Below are 23,312 nucleotides of genomic sequence, written 5' to 3' on the forward strand. Positions count from 1 at the left end.
GACAGCTTGTGCTCTAGTTTACACATTTTCTTGTTTTCACTCCTTAGTGAAAGCTACTTGTTGTGATCTCCCTCCAACAATAAACACAAGAGGAGACATTATATACTACTGGGTATTATAAACAACTATTGCTTGACGAAATTGGATCTGCTTGTTAGCAAAAGGTATTTCCTTCAATGGAAACCTTTTCGAGTTACACAAGGTCCTTCACTTTCAACAGCGAGCCGAGGAAGGTTAATTAATCGTGAGCAAAACATGAAGTTAACTCCAAATCTTCCTTTCATAAGGAACACGCACAGACACAGCGTCGGACCAAACCACCATCTAAATAAGATGGAAATACATTTCCGAGATGTCAAAGGTCTGTTCGCGGCCGTCGGAATGATCCAAGACACAAATGACTCAACACGAGTGGGCATTGGGATTTTTCACACTTGTGTGCCAGTAAACACTTTGGCCGGTTGGCTCACGAACTGTGGTCCACTCTTTCCAAGTGCATAACCAGTCACATTATTGAGAATGGTAATGTGATGCAGAAGAATTAGTCCAGGTCCTCGGGGTTGACTCCCAGGAGGCCTTGGAAGAGAAACTAGCTGCCTTGGCTGGAGACTTGCTGAGCTTTAAAAAAAATAAGCAACCCCACTCTGAGCTCTCCTGAGCACGGCTACTGCTTCGCCTGACAACAATAACAAAATGTCCTGACGTATACACAGACTAAATAACCATATTTTGCCGCTGAAAACGCGTTGACAAAAGCAATATTGCTCTCCTTATAATCTCGTGCTGATGGAGGCTGTCATGGGAGGTTGAAAAAGAGCTCTGGTACCCCCCCCACACACACACACACACACACACACACACACACACACACACACACACACACACACACACACACACACACACACACACACACACACACACAGAGTATGTTTCAATGAGGCAGTAATTGTGTTTGTGAAGAACAACTCAGTTCCTCTACCTCGTCTCCCCTGTGTGTCTCCGTCCCCTGACGCTCAGATAAAGGAGAACTAGTTCACCAAAACACAGCGCTGGCTTGGGGAGAGTGTTCTGCTTTGAGATTTATCACTACACCCACTTACAAAGACACTCCTAAGCCTTGAGTCTAACTAAATATCAGCTCCTTGGTGAAAACATCCGCGGTTGTTAGCTGAGCTGCTTTCGAGCCCGCCTGTGCGTGCTCGTGCTGAAGCTCCTGTGCATGTATTTGTTGCTTTATTCAGTTTGATTGAAGCCTCTCTCTCTCTCTCATTATTTTGTGTATGGATCCTGACACCTAAAACTTGCCAGAGGCTCAGCTTTACCCCTCTACCCAGCCCAGGGTGGCCCGCGGTGAGCATAATCTCTTAGCTTCTGTTTTTGGGTTGGCCTACACCAGTGGTGCTAAAATGCATTAATGAGCCACTGAGCCAGCCTGTGTGTGGGTGTGCGTGTGTGTGTTGACTGATGAGTCCTCAGGCTGCCACTCCACACACCCCCCTCCTCCTGCGTCCACTACCCAGGAATCTATTCATTTCAATCAGGTAAGTATCCCAGAAAAAGTCCTTGACTGCTAGCAGAGAGGCCTCCTCCACACCCACACACACACACAAACACACACACACACTTGTTCCACTCATTCCCCTATCTGTTCTGTTTCACGCTCCTACATTTGTAATCCTAGTTCATTTGTAATTTTGCTTCTGCGTGGTAGCCTCAAGAGAGAGAAACTAATTTCAGGAGAGAAAGGGGATTATCTGATGCAAACGAAATCTCCCCACCTCCAGACAAAGATATTGATGTAGACTTTTTTGCGGGAACAAAGAAAGTCTCAAAGCCTGCTTCAGCCCGGATGGCAACTCTCAAGGAAGAAGCAAGTCAACTGACACACTGGCAATTACTCCTTATCAGCGCCAGGGAACCGACTTGACAATGGCGAGGAAACGCTGATCTCATGGCCCCGTAAACACAAGGAGAAGCCTAATCAGCTCCTTTGCATTTTGTGAATTTTTTTGCGGAACTGACAAATACATAAATAAGAAGGAGAGGTGGCTGCGGTGAGTCTAGCGGGGCGGCCATTAGGTGTCTATGTGTGTGAAAACGTTTTACATGGAGAGCATGCTAGCTCTTCTAACTGAGGACTGTTATCATATTAATGAGAGCAGACCAATAACCCCCGTCACATTTCCACTGGCCTCATTGAATTAATGCCGGACCAGACAGAAGACACTGTCTGTTATGTTAACCCACCTACCTTCACACACAGCCAGGAGCACACATACACCGCTTGACTACGAAAGAAACCGAGGAAATCACGATGACACACACACACACACACACACACACACACAGATGATGAAGAGACGGAGATGAAGATGTTTGGAGCCAGCTGGTAAAAATCCTGCAAGACTGCAAATTAAACGTCTGATTAAGATTTGAAAAGCGGCAAAGGAAATGAACATAATGCATCCAATTAAGAGAAGAGACAGCAGTAAATACTGAGCTTACAGCAGTTTGCTACCTCTGTCTTGAAGATAGCTCCCGGAGAGCGACGATTTTACTGCCGCGCAGTCGCCGGTTTTAGCGCCGTCTACCCTGCACAGCAATGATCCGTGTCGGTTCATTTGTCGTCTTCCCCTTTAATGTCAAGAGGCGTCTAAAGCTGAGATGAGAGGCCGGAAGAAAGGTGGACGAACACAAAGACAGAGTAATTGGTCCAGATGTCTTTGGATCCGTATCTTCTGAAAAAAAGGCAGAAATCTGAACTAAGGGGCAAACGGTGCCGCCCTGAGCTTTCCCTTCCATCATAGTGTGAGCCCGGAGCTGTCCTCATATTACGGCCTAAGCCCGGCAGAGCTTCAAAGCTACTTTGTTGTGGCCGTTGATGGCGCTGATGACAGTAGAGAGGATCTCTGTGCCAGGTGAAGCGGCCCAAAAAATGGAGCGACAGAGAGTAAAAATAAATAAATAAATGAAGACATATAAACACAAAACGAAAAAAAGGAATTTAAGAATAACTACCATCTTTAACATACACGCCAGTGTTTCTGCACTCAGCTCGCCCTCTCAATTAAAAACACGCTCGCCAAGAGTCGTCGATAATTTAAAAATTGTGCAGAAAAAGAGATGCTCCATCATGCTGGGAAGGCAAGAGGCCAATCTGAAAGCGTGTTGATTGGCTGCATATTTCTGTGATGATTTGGGTAATTTTGGCTAGGGCCTCTGTTTGCTTGCAGCAACAAGATGCCTTTTATTGCTTTTCGTCTCCAACATGCATGCAAGTAAAGAAATTAGAAGGAAGAATGACTTTTTTTTTTCAAAACAGCCAACACTTTCCTTTTGTGACAGCACTCTAAAAGCTTCATGGTACATGACGTATCTCGGACCTGCAAGAGCTGGCTCTCAGGCGTTTTCTGTCTTGTTTACTTGATTTTAGACTCGGGGATCGAGTTTCGCTGTACATGCTGCTGCCGCAGAGAGCCAGGGGAGAGAGTGGCTGCTTTTGAAATGAAACAGACAGAACAAGCGAGGCTATTTATAAGGCGCAAGCGGATAATTGTTGAAAAGGTTAGAGCAGCCACAGCAGGTAACAAGTGAGCCGCGCGTAGATGTTCACAAACAGGGTGTCGAGGCGGCGCCAGGTAAGGACAAGGTCAAAGGGAGTCGCCCCGAGAGTCACGTTGTTGAGACTGTTGAGAGTGTCCAGACCAGTGCGCCGTGAGCCCAGAGACAAGCCAACTAGAACCAACTCTTGAACATTTTCGCATGATTAAAAAGGCCAAATGCGCTGGCATTTTAATCCCATAGCTTCTCAGACAATATTTACAAGAGCAGCCAACAGACAGCCACAGCAAAGACCGCATAATGACAGCAACAAACCAATGTTTCTGTTTAGCAGCGGACAAACCCGTACAGTAACATCCTATGATTGGGATATAGAGTGCTCAAATGTCAAGGAGGAGGATTAGAGAAACGTTTGAAGTGCAGTCACATCAAACATACACCAGCGCAAACAGGGAAACTTTTAAAAAGAGTTTTTGTGTTTATTTAGACTGTGAGTACACACACACAACTTCCTACATTGGCAGAGACAGACTCGCATGCTCAGACAAAGACGGAAGATGCACCTACATCAGTGTCAGGAGGAATACGGCAAATATGAGCAGTTGTACTGGAATTGGTGCTTTGCGGGTTGCCGAAACGGACATGTTTGACATCATGTCAGTTCAATGGATATATTCAGAGAATAAACACACATTCCAACAGTAACAGAGTATTTAGATGTCCTCACTCACTCACTGAACTTATTCACTCAAAATGTTGAACCCCTCCTGAGTGTCCTTGTCCCCTAATGTCCCCTCATGCCGCCTCGCTCAGCGAGCAGAGAAACCCAGCTGGTGAAGCTCAGAGACCACAAGGACCACGTTTCATCTGATAGCAGAGGCTGATAAATGCCTGACAAAGTGCCAAACCAAGGGATGTGCTACATGAGTCAAGCACAAACACTCCTCCGTCGTACAGATACGCGTTTGCACATGTATCCATCATCGCCATGTGGGAGGTGTGTGTGTGTGTGTGTGTGTGTGTGCGTGCCAGCGTCTGCGTCTGTGTGTCATGCTTGTCCGAGCAAGAAAAAAAAATCCTTGCAAAGTGTCCATCTCGGTGGCGCCATGGGACGCTGGAGGTGGCCAGATGATGAGGTAGGAGGACGTGGGACGACATGGTCGGGTTCTCGCGTTTAGAGCAAATAGAGCCGTTGCGAATGGAACCGTGAATGCCCACTAAAGGAACGACTGACGAGATATCACATCGAACAACAACAACAAAAAAACACCCTTTCCTGTCTTTCGCCTTCCTCCTTCCCACAGAAACGAACGTGTGAGCGAACAAGCCAATGAAAGCAAAGGGTGAAGCCTGGCCTGAGCTCTGAATGTCACAGTCAGTCATTGCAGCCTCCCTCTTAGTGATGCAGACAGAGAGCCGTTCTGATTGCCCCACCAGTCAAGCCAAGGGGTGAAAAACATTTACATGCAAATACGAATGACCCACTAGCTACTGTGAGCGCGCTAGCTATGGTATTCTGAATGCACAGCGACCAACAGAAAAAGCCCGGCACAGAAGACTTGCCAATCAACAGCTCTATTGTAACAGCACGCAGGCTTTAGAAGTAGCTGTTATGTGTGTAGGATATCAATTATTTTTGCTTTTGTGGCTTATTGGTTTGTGACTGCTATTGTTACCGCTCCTTGTATCAAGTGAAAATTAATGTTAATGAATTCAGGCCGGGACATAATGTAGCACAGCAATAATAGATTTGCTGTGAAGGAGCTTAAATCATCAATTCTATCAGTTCCACATTTCCTCAGTGGACAGACTGCCTACTATTCTCATGGAGTCCACTCATCTCTGATAGCCGTGCTAATATCAGCCGTCCACTTTCAATTTGAACATAACCAACATGCCTATCCGTCATGCTGAAGTGGTTAGTACCACGGGACAGATTGCTGGTGGACTGGCTGGGTCTCCAGGGGTCTTGGACAAGGGGAGACCCTGGCCCCGGTCCTGGCTGTCACACAAGACTGAGATACTTGGACTGGGAACCGGCCTGCTGTCACCGGACCTGTTGCCTCCAGATGGGACCCGGGTCTGGCTCTGTGATTCCCGCCCTCGGAGAACACACTCTGTCCTCCTCCTCCTCCTCCTCTCCTTATTTCATCTTGTCTTCTTCTCATCCCAGCATCAAACCTCACCTTCCCTTCATCCCCTGGCCACTCACACAAAGCACAAAATCATCATCCTTTTGTTCTTTAACCTTGACATTCAGCTCTAAGCTCCGTGCAACACTTTCATCCCATCTCTCACTCATTGGCTCGAGTTCCTTGGCTAAAATCCTCTGTGTGTGCGTGTGTGTGTGCGCGCTAAGGAGATGAGCAGACGCACTGCACAGCAAGACCCCTTTGATTCGGCGCAGCAGAGACCCACAGCGAGGCTGTACATTAATTGGTGCTTCTGAGCCGTTAATTTAGGCGAGTACGTTCAAGGACCCACTTTTGCTTCCACTTTCCCAACGGCAGCAGAGGCCGAGCGAGCATCCCCTCAAGACTCTTACACTATTTTCCACCTCTCTTGCCTCCTCTCTCTGCTTCCTCCCCCCCCTATTACCTTACAGTCCAGCCTCACCCATCAGCTGTCAACATGTCGCGGCCCTCTCTCTCGCCGCAGCCCTTCCCTGCTCTCTCTTCACTTCGCCGTCGCAGAGTGAAGCGGGACAGCAGGTCACAGTCTCGGCTCCGTCCCACCACTTCGCCAACTGCCCCCGCAACCGGTGCCAGCAAGCCAGTTTTCTTTTTGTTTTTTTCAGCATGACTGACTCGCCCAGGTCACTGAACGCATTAAGCTGTTAATTACCTTGAAGCACAAAACAAGTGGTTGCTTGGCAGAAAAATGAGCAGACATTCACGTTTTCTTTTTAAGCGTACAGTCACGAAGCTTTAAGGAGATACCCACAGCAACAAGAGCAAAAAGCTGTAGCCGAAGTAGTAAACTATTCTGTCGACAACAGACAAAACCAATGAGAGCATTCTCATTTTATTTTCGCAGCTTCTCTGAGACCATAAAACTGTAGGACGGAGCCATTTGGGCAGGAAGTCCCCCGAAGAAATGAATCAGCTATAAAACAGAAGCAGGATAATACCGGGCTGGCCCAGGGGGCATGGTTCTCTTCAGATTCACGCTGCGCTGGTGCGGGAAATGATTCACGATGTGTGTGACCAGCATCCTCGACGCCATGTCTCCCACCATACGGCCGTTAAACCGAGTCTTCGTAGTTATCTGCTGAGCGATCGGAGCAAACTGGCATGGGAAATAAAACCGTGGAGGTGCGCAGAGTGTTTCTCAAAGTGTTGCTATTTTTATCGCGTCAGAGGAGAAAAATAATATAATTGCGGTATGGCTGCTAACGCTGAATATGCTCCTTCCGGCTTTGGGCTTGTTACTTAGATGCAAGTGTGTTGATTTGTCTGTGAATATGCAAGTGTGTGCCTCAATGAGCCAGTGTGTATTCATGTATTCCGGGTGGTATATGGGACCGGCCTGTCCACTCCCTTCCTGACCATGGCCCCTCATTAGTCTCTTCTCTTGTTAACAGACTGGGGCTCTACTGACACCAAGACCTCATAAGAGTGTGAGCGGCAGAAAAGCGATGGTGCGTGTGTGTGTATTTGTGTGTGTGTGTGTGTGTGTGAAATAAAAAGATACGGATAACAGGAAGGGGGGAGGGGGGTTGGGGGCCAGCAAACAGGCCGTGAAAGAAATTCCGTTCACACACACTGTTTATCCGTGTCCAGGAAGTAAACGTTGTTGTCCGTCTCCGTCATGTCTGCCCGTCTTTTCATCCCCCGTCTCCCACAGTATCGCTCATGGTCTGCTGCCAGTTTGAGTTTATACTCATTGAAATGTCTCTTTTTCACTGCTGTAGAGAATGGAAGACTCCCCGGTGTCTACCTTATTCAGATAGAGGAGACACACACACACACACACACACACACACACACAAGAACACATTCCCCCTGTGGAGGTACAATAAGCCTACATGGAATGCCAGTTTTACCAACGGGAAGCATCTTTATTCAACAGCCACTTGGCCTTTGGTGATAGCAGCTGCATTCTTTGTTCCTGTCATACTGTGCCACCTCAGGCTTACACAACATGATATCCCTCCAACTTTTCCAAGACACTCTGTCACAGTTAAAGGGCATGGACAAGAAAATATTGAAATCATAAGACTTTACAAACTCAGGAGGAGAGACTCGCCCGTGGCTGCCATTGAGCACAGCCATGAGAAAGAGAATATTTGAAAGAAAAATGAAAGCGTGCTTATTATTGACTATATCAGGCTTCCTTCTTTGAACTTTCCCATCTATTCTGGCTGCCTTGGCATTGCACCGGATGTATGAAGCAGGCGGAGAGATGAGAGTGAAAGGAAGACAGGACTGGAAAAACAAGTGATTAAAAGATAAAAGCGAGAGAGAGAGACAGATGATGGGGGAGCAGCATTAAATGGCAGAGGTGGTCTTGGTGGGCTATAGCCCTTATTGCATTGTAATTGTGGGCTGGATGATCCTTGACCCTTTGTGAGGCCGCGCTAGCACCTTCGTCAAGATCAAACGGCCTTGAGAATGAGGTGTGTGCGTGTGTGTGTATGCGTGTGCGTGTGTGTGTGCGTGCGTGTAAAGGCTCGCAGGGTCACAGGCAAACGTGTTTATCCTGCTGCTATGGCAACCCCAGCACTAGCCTTGGGCAAACAACAATAAAAGCCATATGTGCAGAGAGAAACGTGTGAGGAGAGGATTAAAAAAGACGAGGTGTGTGATTTAATGCAAGTCTTCAATTCATACATTTCAAAGAGCTGTCCTGCTCCCTTCCTCTCCACCAATCTCCCCCAATGTGGCCGGCCTGGCCCTCAATCATCAGGCCCTCCTTTTCACCTTCTCTTTCTCACAGCTTCACATGCTAAGTGGGAACATTGTTACGGTCAATTTGTCCCATTCAGGGTCCCAGTGGGCAGTGTCCCTGCCCTGACAGCCTGCAGACAGAGACCACACTGCCTGAGAGGCCTTGACATCAAGGTTCAGAGGAGATGGAGAGAGGGAGGAGGGGGCGGGGGGAGAAAGCGAAGGAGAGGATAGCGAAGGACAGAAGAGGAAGGGGACAGGAGAAGTGAGGTAATAAGGGGAGCAACGGTATGGAGGCAGAAAGTGCCTAGCGAGGGGGGGGGGGGGGGGGGGGAGGGGAGGCTGGGGCGCCAGGTTTAAAACCCAGACTCTGCAGCTCAATAGTATTTCCTACCAGTCTGTCATTCTCCGACTAGACTGGCAGACAGCTCTGCTCCCACATAGAACACTTCTAAGTAAACACAGGTGCACATGCACATGTGTTTGGTGCAATATTGAAATGTAATTAGAGTCAAATGTTGACCCTTATGACTCATTCCTCCAGGATCTTAAATTTGTGTTCACAAAATCTGCAAGAAATCATACTTTCTCACTTACCTCTAGAGGTATGCTCTACTAACTAAATTGTTATTTTTTTTACTTCTATGAGTATTACAAATGGAATTCTATTCATATAAGTTGTATTCAGATGGAGGAAGAAATCACAGGGCCAGATTCTCTAAAACCCAAACTATCGGCGTGGTTAGATATTACCGCTCGGAGCAGTAAGTGAAAGAGTGTGTTTTTTTTGTTCATGATACGGGTGAATTGAGCCTTTAACTTGAGTCGCATGTAAAGCAGTGTGTAAACTGCAAAGGGGATTTACAGGGCTAGTGCAGCGGTTTAATGCACTTTCATGGAGATGGAGGGGGGCGGGGGGACTCACGAGAGACAGAATAAGTATGATAAAAATAGAAGCATAAGAGGCCGAGATATCCTGACTGTTAGTCCCTTGAACAGTATGGGTCAATCTAAAAAAACACTGCATTCTACATTTCCCATTATTCAATTTAACTCCCTTTCATAAACTTTAAATGCCTACTTCTTTCAAACTCCAGGCCGTCAGTCTGTTAAATCCGAGATAACCCAGATGACATCTTTCAAACTTTAGACAGCTCCCTCCAGAGGCACAGAAGACGTTACACAACTGTTTACACAGGCTGAGTATTACTCCTCAGGGCGGATTAAATGTGCACAATTGGTTGAGTGCCCATTTACCTGTCGATACGGGATAGCAAAAGGGGCCACAATTCAGATCATAACTGGGTTGAAGAAGTTTTTTTCTAATAAGAGAACCCCAGTGATGTTTCCCTTATCCCCCTTGGCTTTAGTGTTGAATCCGGGCTTTCTACAAATGTTCTGCTCTGAGAACAAAAGCCCAATTTGTCGAGGTGTGTGTGTGTGTGTGTGTGTGTGTGTGTGTGTGTGTGTGTGTGTGTGTGTGTGGTCTTGTCTGGGAAAGCAAGCTGTGTCTGACTAATGTATGATTTTTATTTCCTACGCTGGAGCTGCCCCGGGGCCCACAGGTGACGACGCAGCAGCAGCAGCAGCCCCCCAGCAGGGTGCAGCGGGGGAGGTGGGATAAGAGGGGATTAAGTCATTGTGTAAAAAGGCACCTGTTAGTTCAGCACAGAGGGCGCGACACTTGCGCCGAGGCAAAGGGTGCAGAGCGGCTGTTGGCGTCAGAAACGGGGCACAAACAGGGCGCCCATTCAAGCGAGGCTGGACAGCGTTGAATCACACTTGTATGGGGGCACAGACAGACGGACTGACTCACACACATGCGCGCACACACACACGCACACCAAGTCCATACGAGACAAGATGGCAAACAGACACAATGTGATGTACAATGTGCCCATGTTTCTCTCTAATAGACAAACTCTCACTCTGTCTTCCCTCGTTTCTTAATGACCTGCGCACACACACCACACACACGCAAACTAATTGGTGATTCAGACTCTGCGGTAAAGACAGAAGGGATCTCCCCCGAATTACGAATTAACTAACTTCATGATAAATCACTGGGCACCGCTATAGCCAAGGATTAGCCGAGCAGTTTGTAAAGCCGCGAGGAGAAGCACTGGGCACGGGGGAAAACGTCGCCAAAAACTGACATCAGCACTGGGACCTTGGAGCGGTACAAACCCCCTGCCTGGTTTCCTAGGCACACATTTAGCCTTGTTATCGGAGTTCTCCATTGACACAAAACCCAGCTTCTTATATTAAGCTTTTACTTGCAACTATTGCCCCCCCCCCCGCACACACTGTCGGGGTTTCTCCACTAATCACATTTATTGTTCGGGACATCAAGTAAAGCGTTCCTTTCAATTGCTTTCCTTATGTTTGCTTTCCTTATGTCTGTGCAATCTTGCCCCCCCTCCCCCCCCCCTGAGTCATTTCTTTTGGCAGGAGCAAGGCTTCCTACAGTCTGGTTATTTATATAATAACTGAGAAAACATGTATCCCTTCTCCCCGGCCTACAGGGAGAGATTTAACTCTTTTAGGCAAGCTTACTATTAAAACCTTTAACTATTGAAACTTTAATGCCACGATTACAGGTATTTTCTCTGTTGTCTATTAATTAATCCCCTCTGATAGCACTTCTCCAGTAATCCCTGGTGGCGTGATGGGCCTACAAGAGGGTGTCAGCACATGAGGGAAGAGGGCACCACCGTTCCTCCGTCGTGCCCGAAGAAGCTGCAACACTCGGATGATTAGTGTATCTTTCCCTTTGTGTTTCATCTTAACTTGTTCACCTCCACCACCTACTTTCTCTCCCCTCTACTGTTGTTTTCCAGCTCTGGTGCAGCGTCTGAGCAGCAGGGAGGGAGGATCTATGTGGCAGCACCCCTGAGCTCTGGCTGTCAGAGTGGGTGACAGCCCAGAGAAAGGGGAATTAAAGAGGCTCTTGTCCTCCAAGGCTGATTGACACAGTCAGAGCGACAGAAAGGTTAGTGGAGGTGCCGGTATTCCCTTGGCTGTCTCTACCTTTGCACTGGACAAGGAGCAGAGTCTCACTTTCTTTAGATGTGTCTTACCCTGTCCTCCTGCTCTTCTCCTCTCCCACACACACTCGGGCTCATTATAAGAATGCTCTGACCCTCAGGGACTTCACTTACTTCTCTGTCTCTCCTTTCAGTCCACAGACCTCGCTGATGGACAAGAGGGGCTGAAAGGAAATTTAAATTTGAAACAGGGGGCTTCAACAAAAACAGCAGTTTCAAAATGGAGAAACTTTCGAAGACTTGGAGCCAGCTATTTAGGAGTTATAGCAGCCCGAACACCGAAGGCAAACATTTGATTCTGACATTATCCAGCCCACTAGCTCAATGTACTGTAAAGATAGCAGCTACTGCGGAGGGAGGGAGGGAGGGGTAGCAGAGCTTGGAGGCATGGAGCACTGGACACCAGGGGCCCAGCGGGGAGGACAGGAGAACGTAGAGAACCGCTCGCAGGTAACATGCAATCACACAACACACAATGGAAACAACGGTGAGAAAGACACAGGGCACATTTTCACCAATCCACAATGAAGGTACAATGCAGTCTCTGCTACGGTTCTGCAACTCACCGGATTACAAAATGAGGTTTTTCTAATGACCTTTTAAAACAATTGTAATTTTTTTTTTAAAAAGGCAAAAAGTCCTCCTGACACAACAAGGAAAGTCACTAATTTCTCAAATTAAACTGATCCTTGAGCAAAGCCAGTTGGCTCAAAGTGAGTTAGTGACACTGATGACAGAAATACCGCTGTACAGATGTACAGTAACAAATGATCTTGGCCAATACACGTACGTTAACTGTCAGCCATTGTTCAATCACACGATCTGAGCCCTGTCAATATCCACACAACACACGGGCGGTGAAGCGCCTCCTGCTCCGGACAGCTGAGAGCGGCTCTTGTTGTGCGTGTCTGCGAGCTACGCAGTATGAAATGGAGAATTCTACAATGAAAGCTACAGTAAAAAGGACAAGATGCGAGGGGTGACACACCAGCTCGGTGCTGTTCCTTTGCACCGGATCAATCCGTCATGTCATCAGAGGCGACGCGATGTATCCCGAGCTTGAAGGCGCGACAGAGCCCGTGGTGCCCCCAGAGCGCGCGCCACCATGCACCAGCCACCCACCAACCAACCCACCCGCCTCAGACCTCCACACCGGACAGCTCGGGTCACTTACCTCTGATAATGGGGCGCCGGGCAAACGGCAGTATACGAGTCGGTTGCGAGTCCCGCTGGATCCCTCCAACAACAACAACAACAACAACAACAAAAAATCCGAGAGCGATCAGAAGGGAGAGGAGGCTCGTTAGTGCGATACCAGATCCCGAGTCGGGCTCTGTGAACTACTCCTCCCTGTCGCACCTGTCTCTGGCAAAAACTGATCCCGTACGCCGGCCTGACATCCCCAGGACAACTGTCTCAGGGGCTGTGTGTCCGTGGCCCACCTGCTAGTTTCAACACACACGCGCGCACGCACGCGCGCGGCACCACCTGTCCCCGGTGCAAAAAACAGCCCACAAAGAGCTTCTATGTCACGCAAAGACACATGGCATTCCCCGTTAGTCTCTGCAGCAATACTCCCTCCGCGGACAGCCGCCCGAGATCCCCCCCCCCCCCCCCCCCCCCCCGAAAGTAATGTGGAAACGCAGCGGAGGATGAAAAGGAGCCCGCAGGAACAGCCCGTCCAGCAAACCACCGGGCACCGAACCAGCTGCGACGTTTGGAAATTACATCTGCCGCTGTCGCGTTTTCAATCTCCCGTCCTCCCCACAGTAGTTGGTCTATCTCGCCGCTGCGCACGACTGCTGCTCTGTCATTGCTGCGTCTTTTTCCACCTCGGGTCTCACTGAAAGAAAATACTGTCCCTCTTGTCCGCGAACGCGCCCCACCTCCGCAGCGAGGAGCCAGGCTCCGGGATCCAGCGCAGGGCGAAGTCCCATTCAGCGGGTTTATTCAGGAATAGTGCCGTGTTCCCCGGGCTGCGCTCTGGAGCTCTGAGAAGGTGGGAGGACCACTGCGTTCCGTCTTCTAGCGGCTGTGAGAGCTACAGCATCTCCAGCGCTGCTCCCCGCTGTCACCCACCAGAGACTCCTGGAGCCCGTTTGTGCCAAAACCTGAAGCAGAGTTATGCAGCGACTGGAATGGAATTGATTAATGGCTAATTGGGCAAAATGTCGTGTCAAAAAAATAAAAATCCGGCCACTGCAGCACAAACTTCACTGTTGTCTGTCGACCACATTTCATGGTGGCGAGAATAATTGAGAAGGGAAATGTGTCACGAGGTCAAAAACTCACGGGGGGGGCTTGAAAGAGGAGACACGTGCTCTTCGGTCAACTTTATTCTAAGGAATCTTTCTCCCAAAAGAACAACCAACAGAGGTTCTAGATCTGACATTGTGCTGACTTTGAAGTCAAAACCACGAGGAGCGACTCAAGGCAGTCTCCCATCAAAGGTGATAGATGTTTTTGGGGGTTGCTTTCCTTTCTGGACCATCAGGTTGTTACGCAAGGTGGACAGGAGGTGGATCCATAGCCCAGGAGATGAAATATTTATATATAACACAAGCCTCTTGAAAACATGTTGTTTACTTCCTGTGTGTTACTTTTTGTTTATATGCTCAATTAACAGCAATAACATTAATATTTAGTGGAAAATTCAAACATTACTCCTTCAGCGGGGGAGAAATATATATATCAAATATATATATATATATCAAATATATATATACGTGTGTGTATGTGTATATATATATATATATATATATATATATATATATATATATATTTAATGGCATACACTTAAGGAACAATTTGTTTTAACTACAATTTTGGACTTAATAAGCGCTTTTCGCCAGCAGTCTCCAACCTTGAGTTTAATATCTTTTCTGTGTCTTCTCGTAGAGCCGAAATTAACACAACAGAGGAATAATTTAGTCCCATTAAAATGAAATCTTAATAAGCCTCCAGCCAAACGTAATTGTTGCTTTATCATACTTTAGGGTTAGTGTTACGCGCTACGTCCTCGTACTTAATACTTAACCCAAATAGGAATCTAAATGGCCTGCAGAGGACTCAATGCCAAAAGGACCACACTGAAAAGCCTTTGCAGCACTGTCGGAGGATGCTGGTGATGTGTTAAAGGAGTTAGACACACTGGACTTTGACGTCAAATGACTAAGAGACACTTTTAAGCTTTGATTCATGAATAAGTAATCTTCTGAAATAATGACTAATAGGTTTGGGGGCTCATGTCTGCAGCTCACTCTCGTTGCCATCTTAATAAAGCTACAATCTGACAGCCTTTTTGATACAATCTGCTAATCAGCTGTGCCAAATCAAATGACTCAATTTATGATTTGGGGCGCAATGTGCAAAACAGTCCCCTTCTATCACGGAGTATAATTCAGCCGAAGGTTATTTTATTGAAGTTGGAATCCAAAAACATATTATTGAATAAAATGTTGATACTTCGTGTTCATTATATAAGTAAAAGGTTTTAAAATAAGCACTTTTTTTCATGGCCAGAAAGATAAAGGCTTTTTCTTGGCATACTATTGTCATACGAGTTTCTTTGTGGAGCTTATGATACGGCCTACTGTTGTTTGACATTGATATTATTGTAGGACATGTTTTGGTTTGCTTATTTGCCGTTTTGTTTTTTCGACTTATCTTCATTTACACAGCCAAAATGTGCCTGCACCAGCACTAGTACTTAATAACAGTATTCATCCTGCTAGCGTTATCATCCCTGGCTGCCTGTGACTTTGCAGCATCCGTAATTAAAAATAAAGTTTCTTTTGTCTAGAGGAGACCTGCTGAAAGTCTTTGAACAGGCCGAGTCAGGTTACAACAGAGGAAAGTATTCACTGACAATGGAATAATGATGGGTTGTCCCACAACACTTGATTTATGTTCCTCTATCATTCTCACATACAAACAAACAAATATGCTGTGTGTGTGTGTGTGTGTGTGTGTGTGTGTGTGTGTGAGAGAGAGAGAGAGAGATGACACTTTTGTACTGCTGTGTCCCTGCTGTTTTACTGCACTTTCACCACAAGTGAAAGTTATGCAATAAAACGTAAAGTGAGTCAACAATACTTCTCCTTTACTGCTGTACACTTAAAAGGAGCAGTGTGTAGGATGTAGTGGCATCTAGTGGTGATGTTGCAGATTGCAACCAACTGAATACCCTTCCGCTCAACCCTCCTTTTTCCAAGCGTGTCGGAGAACTACGGTGGCCTTCAGGTACCAAAACAAGGTGATAGTTATTGTGTTTGGCTATACTGAAGAAACATGGCGGTGCAACATGTCGGACCCGCATGGGCTCATTCTAGGGTAACAACAACTATTTAGTGAGTTACAGGTGATTATACATAAATGAAAAGTTATGAATATCATTTTCCATTTTTGCCAATAAATCCTGCATTTGTATTTTAAATATAAATAAAAAACAATGTTTTTTTCTGTTAAAGGCCTCAACCTGCTACATCATTTAAACATTGCAAACATGTTTAAGCTCTAAGCCCACTGTAGCCAACACTACACAGACGAGCTGGTTATCATAGTTTACCATTTAGCAGCTAGATGGCCACATATTTTCATTAAGGAGCTGGTGTAGGCCAAAAACAGAGCTAAAATGGAAAGAATAAATATATGTGTCTTACATCCGACAGGTGGAAAGAGACACGGCTACAAATGAATGCTATCCAGCTCCTTTTCTGCCTGATGGGTACATTTTGACATGGTGGTCACAGGAAGATGAAGGGAGGGAGGGAAAACGTCCACAGTGAAGCTACTGCTGACAGCACTCTATTTAACAGCTCCATAAAAGTTTCTTTTTTTTAATCCCCAGATTAGCGTTATTATTCTGTTTCCAGCTAATTTGCATATAGAAATGATTCAGGACACAAGAACTTTGAGCCATGTTCAACAAAAGAACTTAAACCATGCCATCTCCTGTCAGAGTGTGCTGACAATAAATAAACATTTGTTTTGTTCATCCGTTTCCTTTCATCACACTCGCTGTGTAGTAGACCTGAGCCAGATTTTTAAAAAAAGAGCTGCCACAAGAGAACAAGAAAGCTGAGTAAAAAAACCCCCGACAACCTTCGATGGAGAATGCACTTTTTAATCTTTCATGGGGGAAAAGGAGGCGGCACAGTCGTCATACCCCCTGCAGGCACAGTAAGACAGCAGGAGGGAAGAATCGCGTGTGTCTGTGTGTTAGTATCATTAGGAGGGATATATGCTGATGCCAAAGTTAGATGAACTCATCACAGCAAGGGCTTTTGTCTGCTAACTTCCAATTCAGCAGAAAAAATGACTGCAAAATAAAGATGCCTCAGTCTCCAGTGTGACCGTTTTCCATCCCACCAAAGTAATCACATGGTTCGCCGAGCTGCGAACAAAGACACACAGACTGCGCGCCGGGGTCATGTGATCAGACGCAGTGACTTCACAAGCTCAGCGGTCGCTCCGAAGACTCAATTTAGCCAATGGAGCTCAGCCATTTCATAATCTCTGGCTCTAAGACTCTGACAAATTCTTTCATATCGATAAAACATGTGACATATTTGAACTCTAGAACAAATCAATTTGAAATGACTTGTAATACAAGTAACAACATTATTATCCCCGGCAGCTACATAAGTCTCCATCAGCGGTGGAAGTACTCTGATCTTTTACGTAAGTAAAAGTAGCAATACTACATACATACTCAGTTACAGGTAAAAGTCATAAAAATGCACAAGTATTAACATCAAACTATACCTGTAGTAAAAGTCATTATACTGAATGGCCTATATTATATTACTAGATTATAATTATAGATGCATTTATGTGTTACGCAATTCTTTAGCTGGTGAAGCTAATTTAAATTACTTTATTTACTGCTCGGTAGCTTAAACTATAATAATATATCATAATTTATATGTTGATTTTATATTTTGTAATAAGAATTTAAATCGGTAAAGTAACTAGTAACTAAAGCTTTAAATCAAATGTAAAAAGCAGTGTACAAAGTACAATATTTGTATAAGCACCATAAAGTACCCTAAAAATTGTACTTCAGTTCAGTACTTGAGTAAATGTACTTATTTGCATTCCACCAAGGAATGTACCAAGGATAAACATTAAAAAGTAAGTTTGATCTGACACACAATCTGAACAAAATACTGCTTATTAGGATGTTGGAGAAGAAACATCATAACTAATATAATTACTTGACCGGTGTTCTTTAATCTCTCAACTGTGTTGCTTTAACCTGATGTTGAAATGTTGATGACGTTGCACACTGGAGTAACACAAAGAATAATCTGCTTTTAATAAAGTTATCAGACATAGCATCAACACTGGGAATGTCTCGCACAGCATTTACAGAGAGAATCTGTATCAAATGAAACCAGAGAAAATGACCTTGATTGTGACCGTCCCTGGCGTGGGACTCTGTTCCAGTGTTCAGACAAAACACTGAGGCAGTCAGCTCAATTTGGGGTATTTCCTCCTCTCAGCGTGACATGTAAACAGTAGAGTAAAAAAGTTTAGAAGAACGGAGCTTTGTTTGGATTTGAGCGAGAGGGACAACAAGTCTTCTGTCATAAGGGATGGAGGTTTGTTTATAAAACGAGCAAACTCAATTATCTAGTTACCCGTGTTTATCCAACTTATTCATGTTTTTCACTGTTATTTGACGTCTGTTATTTGTTAGTCGGAAGTGCTGCACTCAGTCTAAAGATGACATTGCAATTAATAGTCAAAAGTTAATTTAAGGTCTGATTACTTACAAGATTTAGTCTAAATACTTTAGAAATAATTTACAGTCGCTGTATAAACAGGCCGTGTTGTAAATTAGTTGGGGAGCAATCTCGGGGACTTTATTATTACTGAGCCATCAATCTGTCATTATGAATGTGGTGCGGAGATGACAAGGAAGAGGAAATGAGGTGGGGCAGGTCGAGGAGGCAGAGGGAGGAGAGAAGGTAAGCACACTTCCCTATGAGGACATTTGAAAAAGAATAATATCGGGAAAAAAAATAGCGTAAAAGAAGCACAAGAGGATGCTCAATACTCACACATTCAGAGAAATCTTTTATACACATAGAGGACGATAAAGAACGAGCAAAGCGTGGGGACGATGTGTGGCGAAAACAAAGCCTGCACTTTGCCTGACCCCTTCAAGTCACAACAGATAGCAACACATCAGGCCTTTTGGGGAAGGGTCACAGTAATGTGCCACCGCTGTCAAAACACATACAATCACAACACTAAAGAAGCATAAATATTTCAGGGCCAGTCAGCTCTGTCCATGTTTCCTCTCCACCTCCGCTGTGGCAGCTGACCCGTTGTAAGGGCTCTGGGGTGGAATGAGCTCTCCAAAATAAACAGGGGAGACCCGGAGGAATAGTGAGGCATGCGAATGCGTATTCAAAAAGTCATAAAACACAGGGTGAGGAAATGCATTATCTTTGGGAGCAAAGTTGAGACTACCTGTTGGCCGTGGCGAGAACACTCCGCTCGGTTATTTGCTGCTTTTCATTTTGTATGTTGCATGTGGTGACCTGGCATTGCCCATGTTCTCCGACCGTGGCTACAAATCTTGAAGATTATGTGCGTTTTTAAAGGTCTGCTGGAGGTTCCCCACAAATCACTTTTCTAATATCCTTTAAGCCGAAGCCAAACAAGTCATAAAACGTCTGTACCCAGTTAAGTTTTCCTCGTAGGGCAATTCCACTCAAAAGATTAAAGACTGTTACTCTTGCAAAAAGTTTAACACATAAAGTTAATGACTTTCATGAGCTTTCAGTTTGGGATTCTACTTCATAAACTAACACGCCATCTTCCAATGTTCATTTCTCACACACACAATTAGTGTAGATTGTATATTTTTTGCTTTTGAGGACGGACAAAGACCTAAAAGACCTCAAATTCAAGGTTGTGTCAAAAATTACCAAAGTCCAGAACATCAATAGAAATAGAAAACACATATGACCTTGATGCAGGCCTACAGTATGTGGGCTTTTTTGCCTCAGGGTTATGTAAGGAAATTGATTCTTTAGCTGGAGCCGACAGCCGGTTGGTTAGCTTAGCATAAAGACTTCACAGTATAGAAACCGCTTACAAGATAACACAATCCACCAGCACCTTTAAAGCTCGCTAATTAACACTTCATTCCCGCACAAAACGTGAAAAAGAGTCAATTAGACCTTTTTTTCGGGGGCATTATGGGCCAGACTATTTATTGGCCGGGACCTGTAACTTCCTGGAGTCTCCGCTTGTCGTCTGGCAACTGCATCAGGCCAAGAGAAGTCTGGCACATAAGCTCCCAATAAACTGTGAACAAGATATAACGTGTTATTTAGTGAGCTTGAGAGGCGCTGATAGGTAGATTGTGTTACCGTTTGACAGAGAGCCCGGCTAGCCGTTTCCCCCTGACCGAATTCTTTATGCGAAGCTAAATAAACTGTGATTGGCTCCGGCTTTATATATTTATTGCACACGCATGAGGGTGCTATTACTTTTCTCATATAACTCAGCAAGAAAGCAAAGTATATTCCGATATTGCGTTAAACTAGCCTCAATGCAGCTTTCAGATCGTGATGTTCTCATCAATGCATCTTCTTTGGAAACATTTGTAACAATGAATCCTGTGCTTACCAGCATGTGACTCAAGGTCAACCTCCTGGATCGTTATTATTTCAACACAATGGACAAAGTTCTCTTGTACAACCGGAGCCTTTGGTTATGCCTTATTAATATGTTAATGGTCAGAATATAGTAAGGGCAAAAGGTCCATCTCAGGTTTCAACCTGCAGATGATTTGTTGCTGTGTTGTATGTTACCGATACCTTGTGTTGCAAGCCGCCGGAAATTAGTTGCAGGATGTTGGAAATGAGATTCCCATCAATGGTGTAGTGAAGATGAAACTAAGAAGATCTTGTCAGCTATTAATGGAAGCTAATTTCTTACAGTTTGGAGGCTGCTGATAATGAAGAGCAGAAGTAGAAACAGCCGGGAAAGCGAATGCTGAGCCAAAGAACAGCTTGTGGTGTGATCGCAGCACACCTGAGACTCGTGGACTGACAGTGAACATGAAAGAGAGCAAATGGATTTCATTACGGAGTAATTGTGCTGGTCCTTTCATTGCTTTTGCAAAGACCATGTCCTTCCTAAAGTGCGCTTTGATGATGATGGATATCTTATTGAAACAATTCATCTGCCACGCCAAAACGACTCAAAGTGCACCTGGCATTTGAACATCAACATGTTTTATGGGATCTCTTCAACATTTGTTGCTCAATTTATTGTTATTCATTTGTTGGCTTTAATTTGGAAATATTTACAATTTTACTGTATTGAATGTATACAAATCTGTGTGCTGCTACACTACATTGCATATGTTGTCAAATCTATTTGTTGCTGTATATGGCAGTTTGTGTCTTTCTTTTCTATTTTGACCAAAAGATCAGAAAATAGGCACTTCTATTAACTGCGGGAAAATATCTTAAAACTAAATCTATATAAATAAGATTGGTGGGTTCTTCTCTCACATCCATGAAAATCTGGTAAAATTGCCAATTTATTGCTGTTATCATGAAAGCTATGTCTTCGGGCAAGGAAGGAAAGAGAGAGGGGGAGAGTGGAGTGATCAATTTACTCCAAGGGGTGGCTGAATTTCCTGTTATCTATAATCTTCAATTACTCAATATCCAGAAAAATGTTGGCCTCAATCAACTGATCCAGTGAAGCAGAGTTAAGAGTTAAGAGTTAAGAGTTAAGCGGGAACAGATGAGAGCCTTCGTGGCACATGTTGCTAACTCTTCTACAGGAGAGCGTGGTGGCACCGGTGTGTGCACAGATTTGTCTGTGTGTGTGTGTGTGTGTGTGTGTGTGTGTGTGTGTGTGTGTGTTTCAGTTGAAGCAATACAATGCAGATGTTGAAATTGCTGTGTCATTCATAAACATATCAAACAATTCAAGAGGAAAGCAGCCACCCATGTTTCCCACATCATGCTATTTCCTCTCCCCGACTTCAGTCCGGTGTTGCATCATAAACGGTTCCCGGTGCAGTCTGCATTTTAAACACGCCCAAAACAAGGCTCCAAACGGTCATATTCAGCGACCTTCTGATAGCAACATGAGAGGCAATCTATTTCCTTTCTCTGGAGCCCGTTGCGGGAAAAGTACAAATGGACACATAATGAAAACTGTAATGGATTGAATAATGAAAATCTTCTGTAAATGAAGAGGGGGAGTTAATAAGAGTTCTAGTGGTGACGATACACAGCGTCCAGCAGGGGTAGTCTCTGTGCTGGCTTTACAATGATAAAGTGCAGTATTACTGTATGTGTGAGTGCCACATGAAGAAGAAAGGTTTTGTGAGATTCGACTCCCGAACAATAAATTCATGAATGAATGCAGCTATTGTTACAGCTACTGCTTCTTCACCATCCAAGACACATTTGTCCTAATTTAATCTTGAATTCTTTGATATTGAACACAAAATAGACTCTGGAGTTGTAATGTGTCTGCAGTAGAAAAAGAATCCTCAAGGATTTAGATGTGAATGAACCTAACTCAGGCTACAGGAAGAAAAAAAGTTTAAGTTGACTTAATGGGTAAAGACTGCCCTCTCAGGGTTTCCTATGTCAATTGCAGTTAACATGGTTGCCTGACTATCAGCTGTCTGGCTGTACACACAGGCAGGGTAGGGAATGGCTCACATTGACATTCAGAATCACATGTGATTCACCAGTAATGTGTTTAATTGTAAAACTTGTTTTTATTGATTGTTTTCTACAGTTTAAACTCAACTTATCCTGCAAAGGTTTCACAATAAAAGCATGAGGAGATTATGTCCATGCTGCCGCTGTGAGACTTTAAATGTAATCTCATTTCATTTTATGTTACATCGTCTGATTCTAACATCGCATAATTTCTCCATATTTCATAACCCTGTCATCTTGTCAACGTACCTCATTCCAACCAGTCTTTGTGAAAGGTTTAAAACACATTTTAAATGTAGGTTAAGTGACTATAAGGACATTTTAGGTGTCTCTTAATGTATTTGTCAACAACTATAACCTTTCATATGAAGCACCCATAACTGGTGTATAAAGAGTTGACTGAATGATCAAAAACACAGCTTATAAATGAGGACAAGTTTCACAAAACATTCTTAAGGTCCACTTACTGGATTTCTTCTGGAGATTTTCTTGCAGCATCTTGTTGCAGCTCATGGCCTTCATCGGGAGATTGGGTTTGCACATTAACCTGGAGTGAAGAAGAATGTATGAATGAATAAATACTTCATTTATAAACATAATAAATGAATGTAGATTATTTAATGCACATGGTTTATAAAAATAATACATGTATACTTCATGTTTGATATTGACATAAAACATGTATTTCTTATTCTATTGTGCATTATCTATCTATTCACCGGAGGAATTATAGTTGTTGACAAATACATGTCCAAACACATAAAATTCTACTATATTATAGTGGAATGTGAAACATGTATCAGGTGTTTGCTCCTGATACATGCTCAAGAGAAGGGGTTAAAATTATAGCGTTACTCATATTTGGCAAAACAAAATGGAAAATTCCATTTGACGATCCATTGTGAAATAGAGTATGATTAAAAAAAAGAAGCGAAACTGTGCCAAAGGTTTACTTACTTCTTCTGGAGTTTCTTATAGCATTGTGTTGCATCTTATGGCCTTCATCTGAAGTTGGGGTTTGCACATTAACCTGAATGGTGAAGAAAAATAATGTGTGAATAAATTGATGAATCTAATTAATTTCATATATATGATTT

General features: G+C 44.4%; 1 protein-coding gene across 1 annotated transcript in view; it reads right to left on the minus strand.

Annotated features, from left to right (window-relative positions):
* The window catches only part of sema6bb (sema domain, transmembrane domain (TM), and cytoplasmic domain, (semaphorin) 6Bb), a 125,272-nt gene extending 102,305 nt beyond the window's left edge, over window positions 1–22,967 (minus strand). Inside the window, 2 exon segments of the mRNA XM_034530253.1 lie at window positions 22,683–22,762; window positions 22,935–22,967. Of these exon segments, the coding sequence (XP_034386144.1) occupies window positions 22,683–22,762; window positions 22,935–22,964 (110 nt within the window). The 5' untranslated portion in view covers window positions 22,965–22,967.
* Window positions 22,968–23,312: the final 345 nt, after the last annotated feature.

Source organism: Cyclopterus lumpus, chromosome 4, assembly GCF_009769545.1.
Source record: "Cyclopterus lumpus isolate fCycLum1 chromosome 4, fCycLum1.pri, whole genome shotgun sequence".
Lineage (NCBI taxonomy): Eukaryota > Metazoa > Chordata > Actinopteri > Perciformes > Cyclopteridae > Cyclopterus > Cyclopterus lumpus.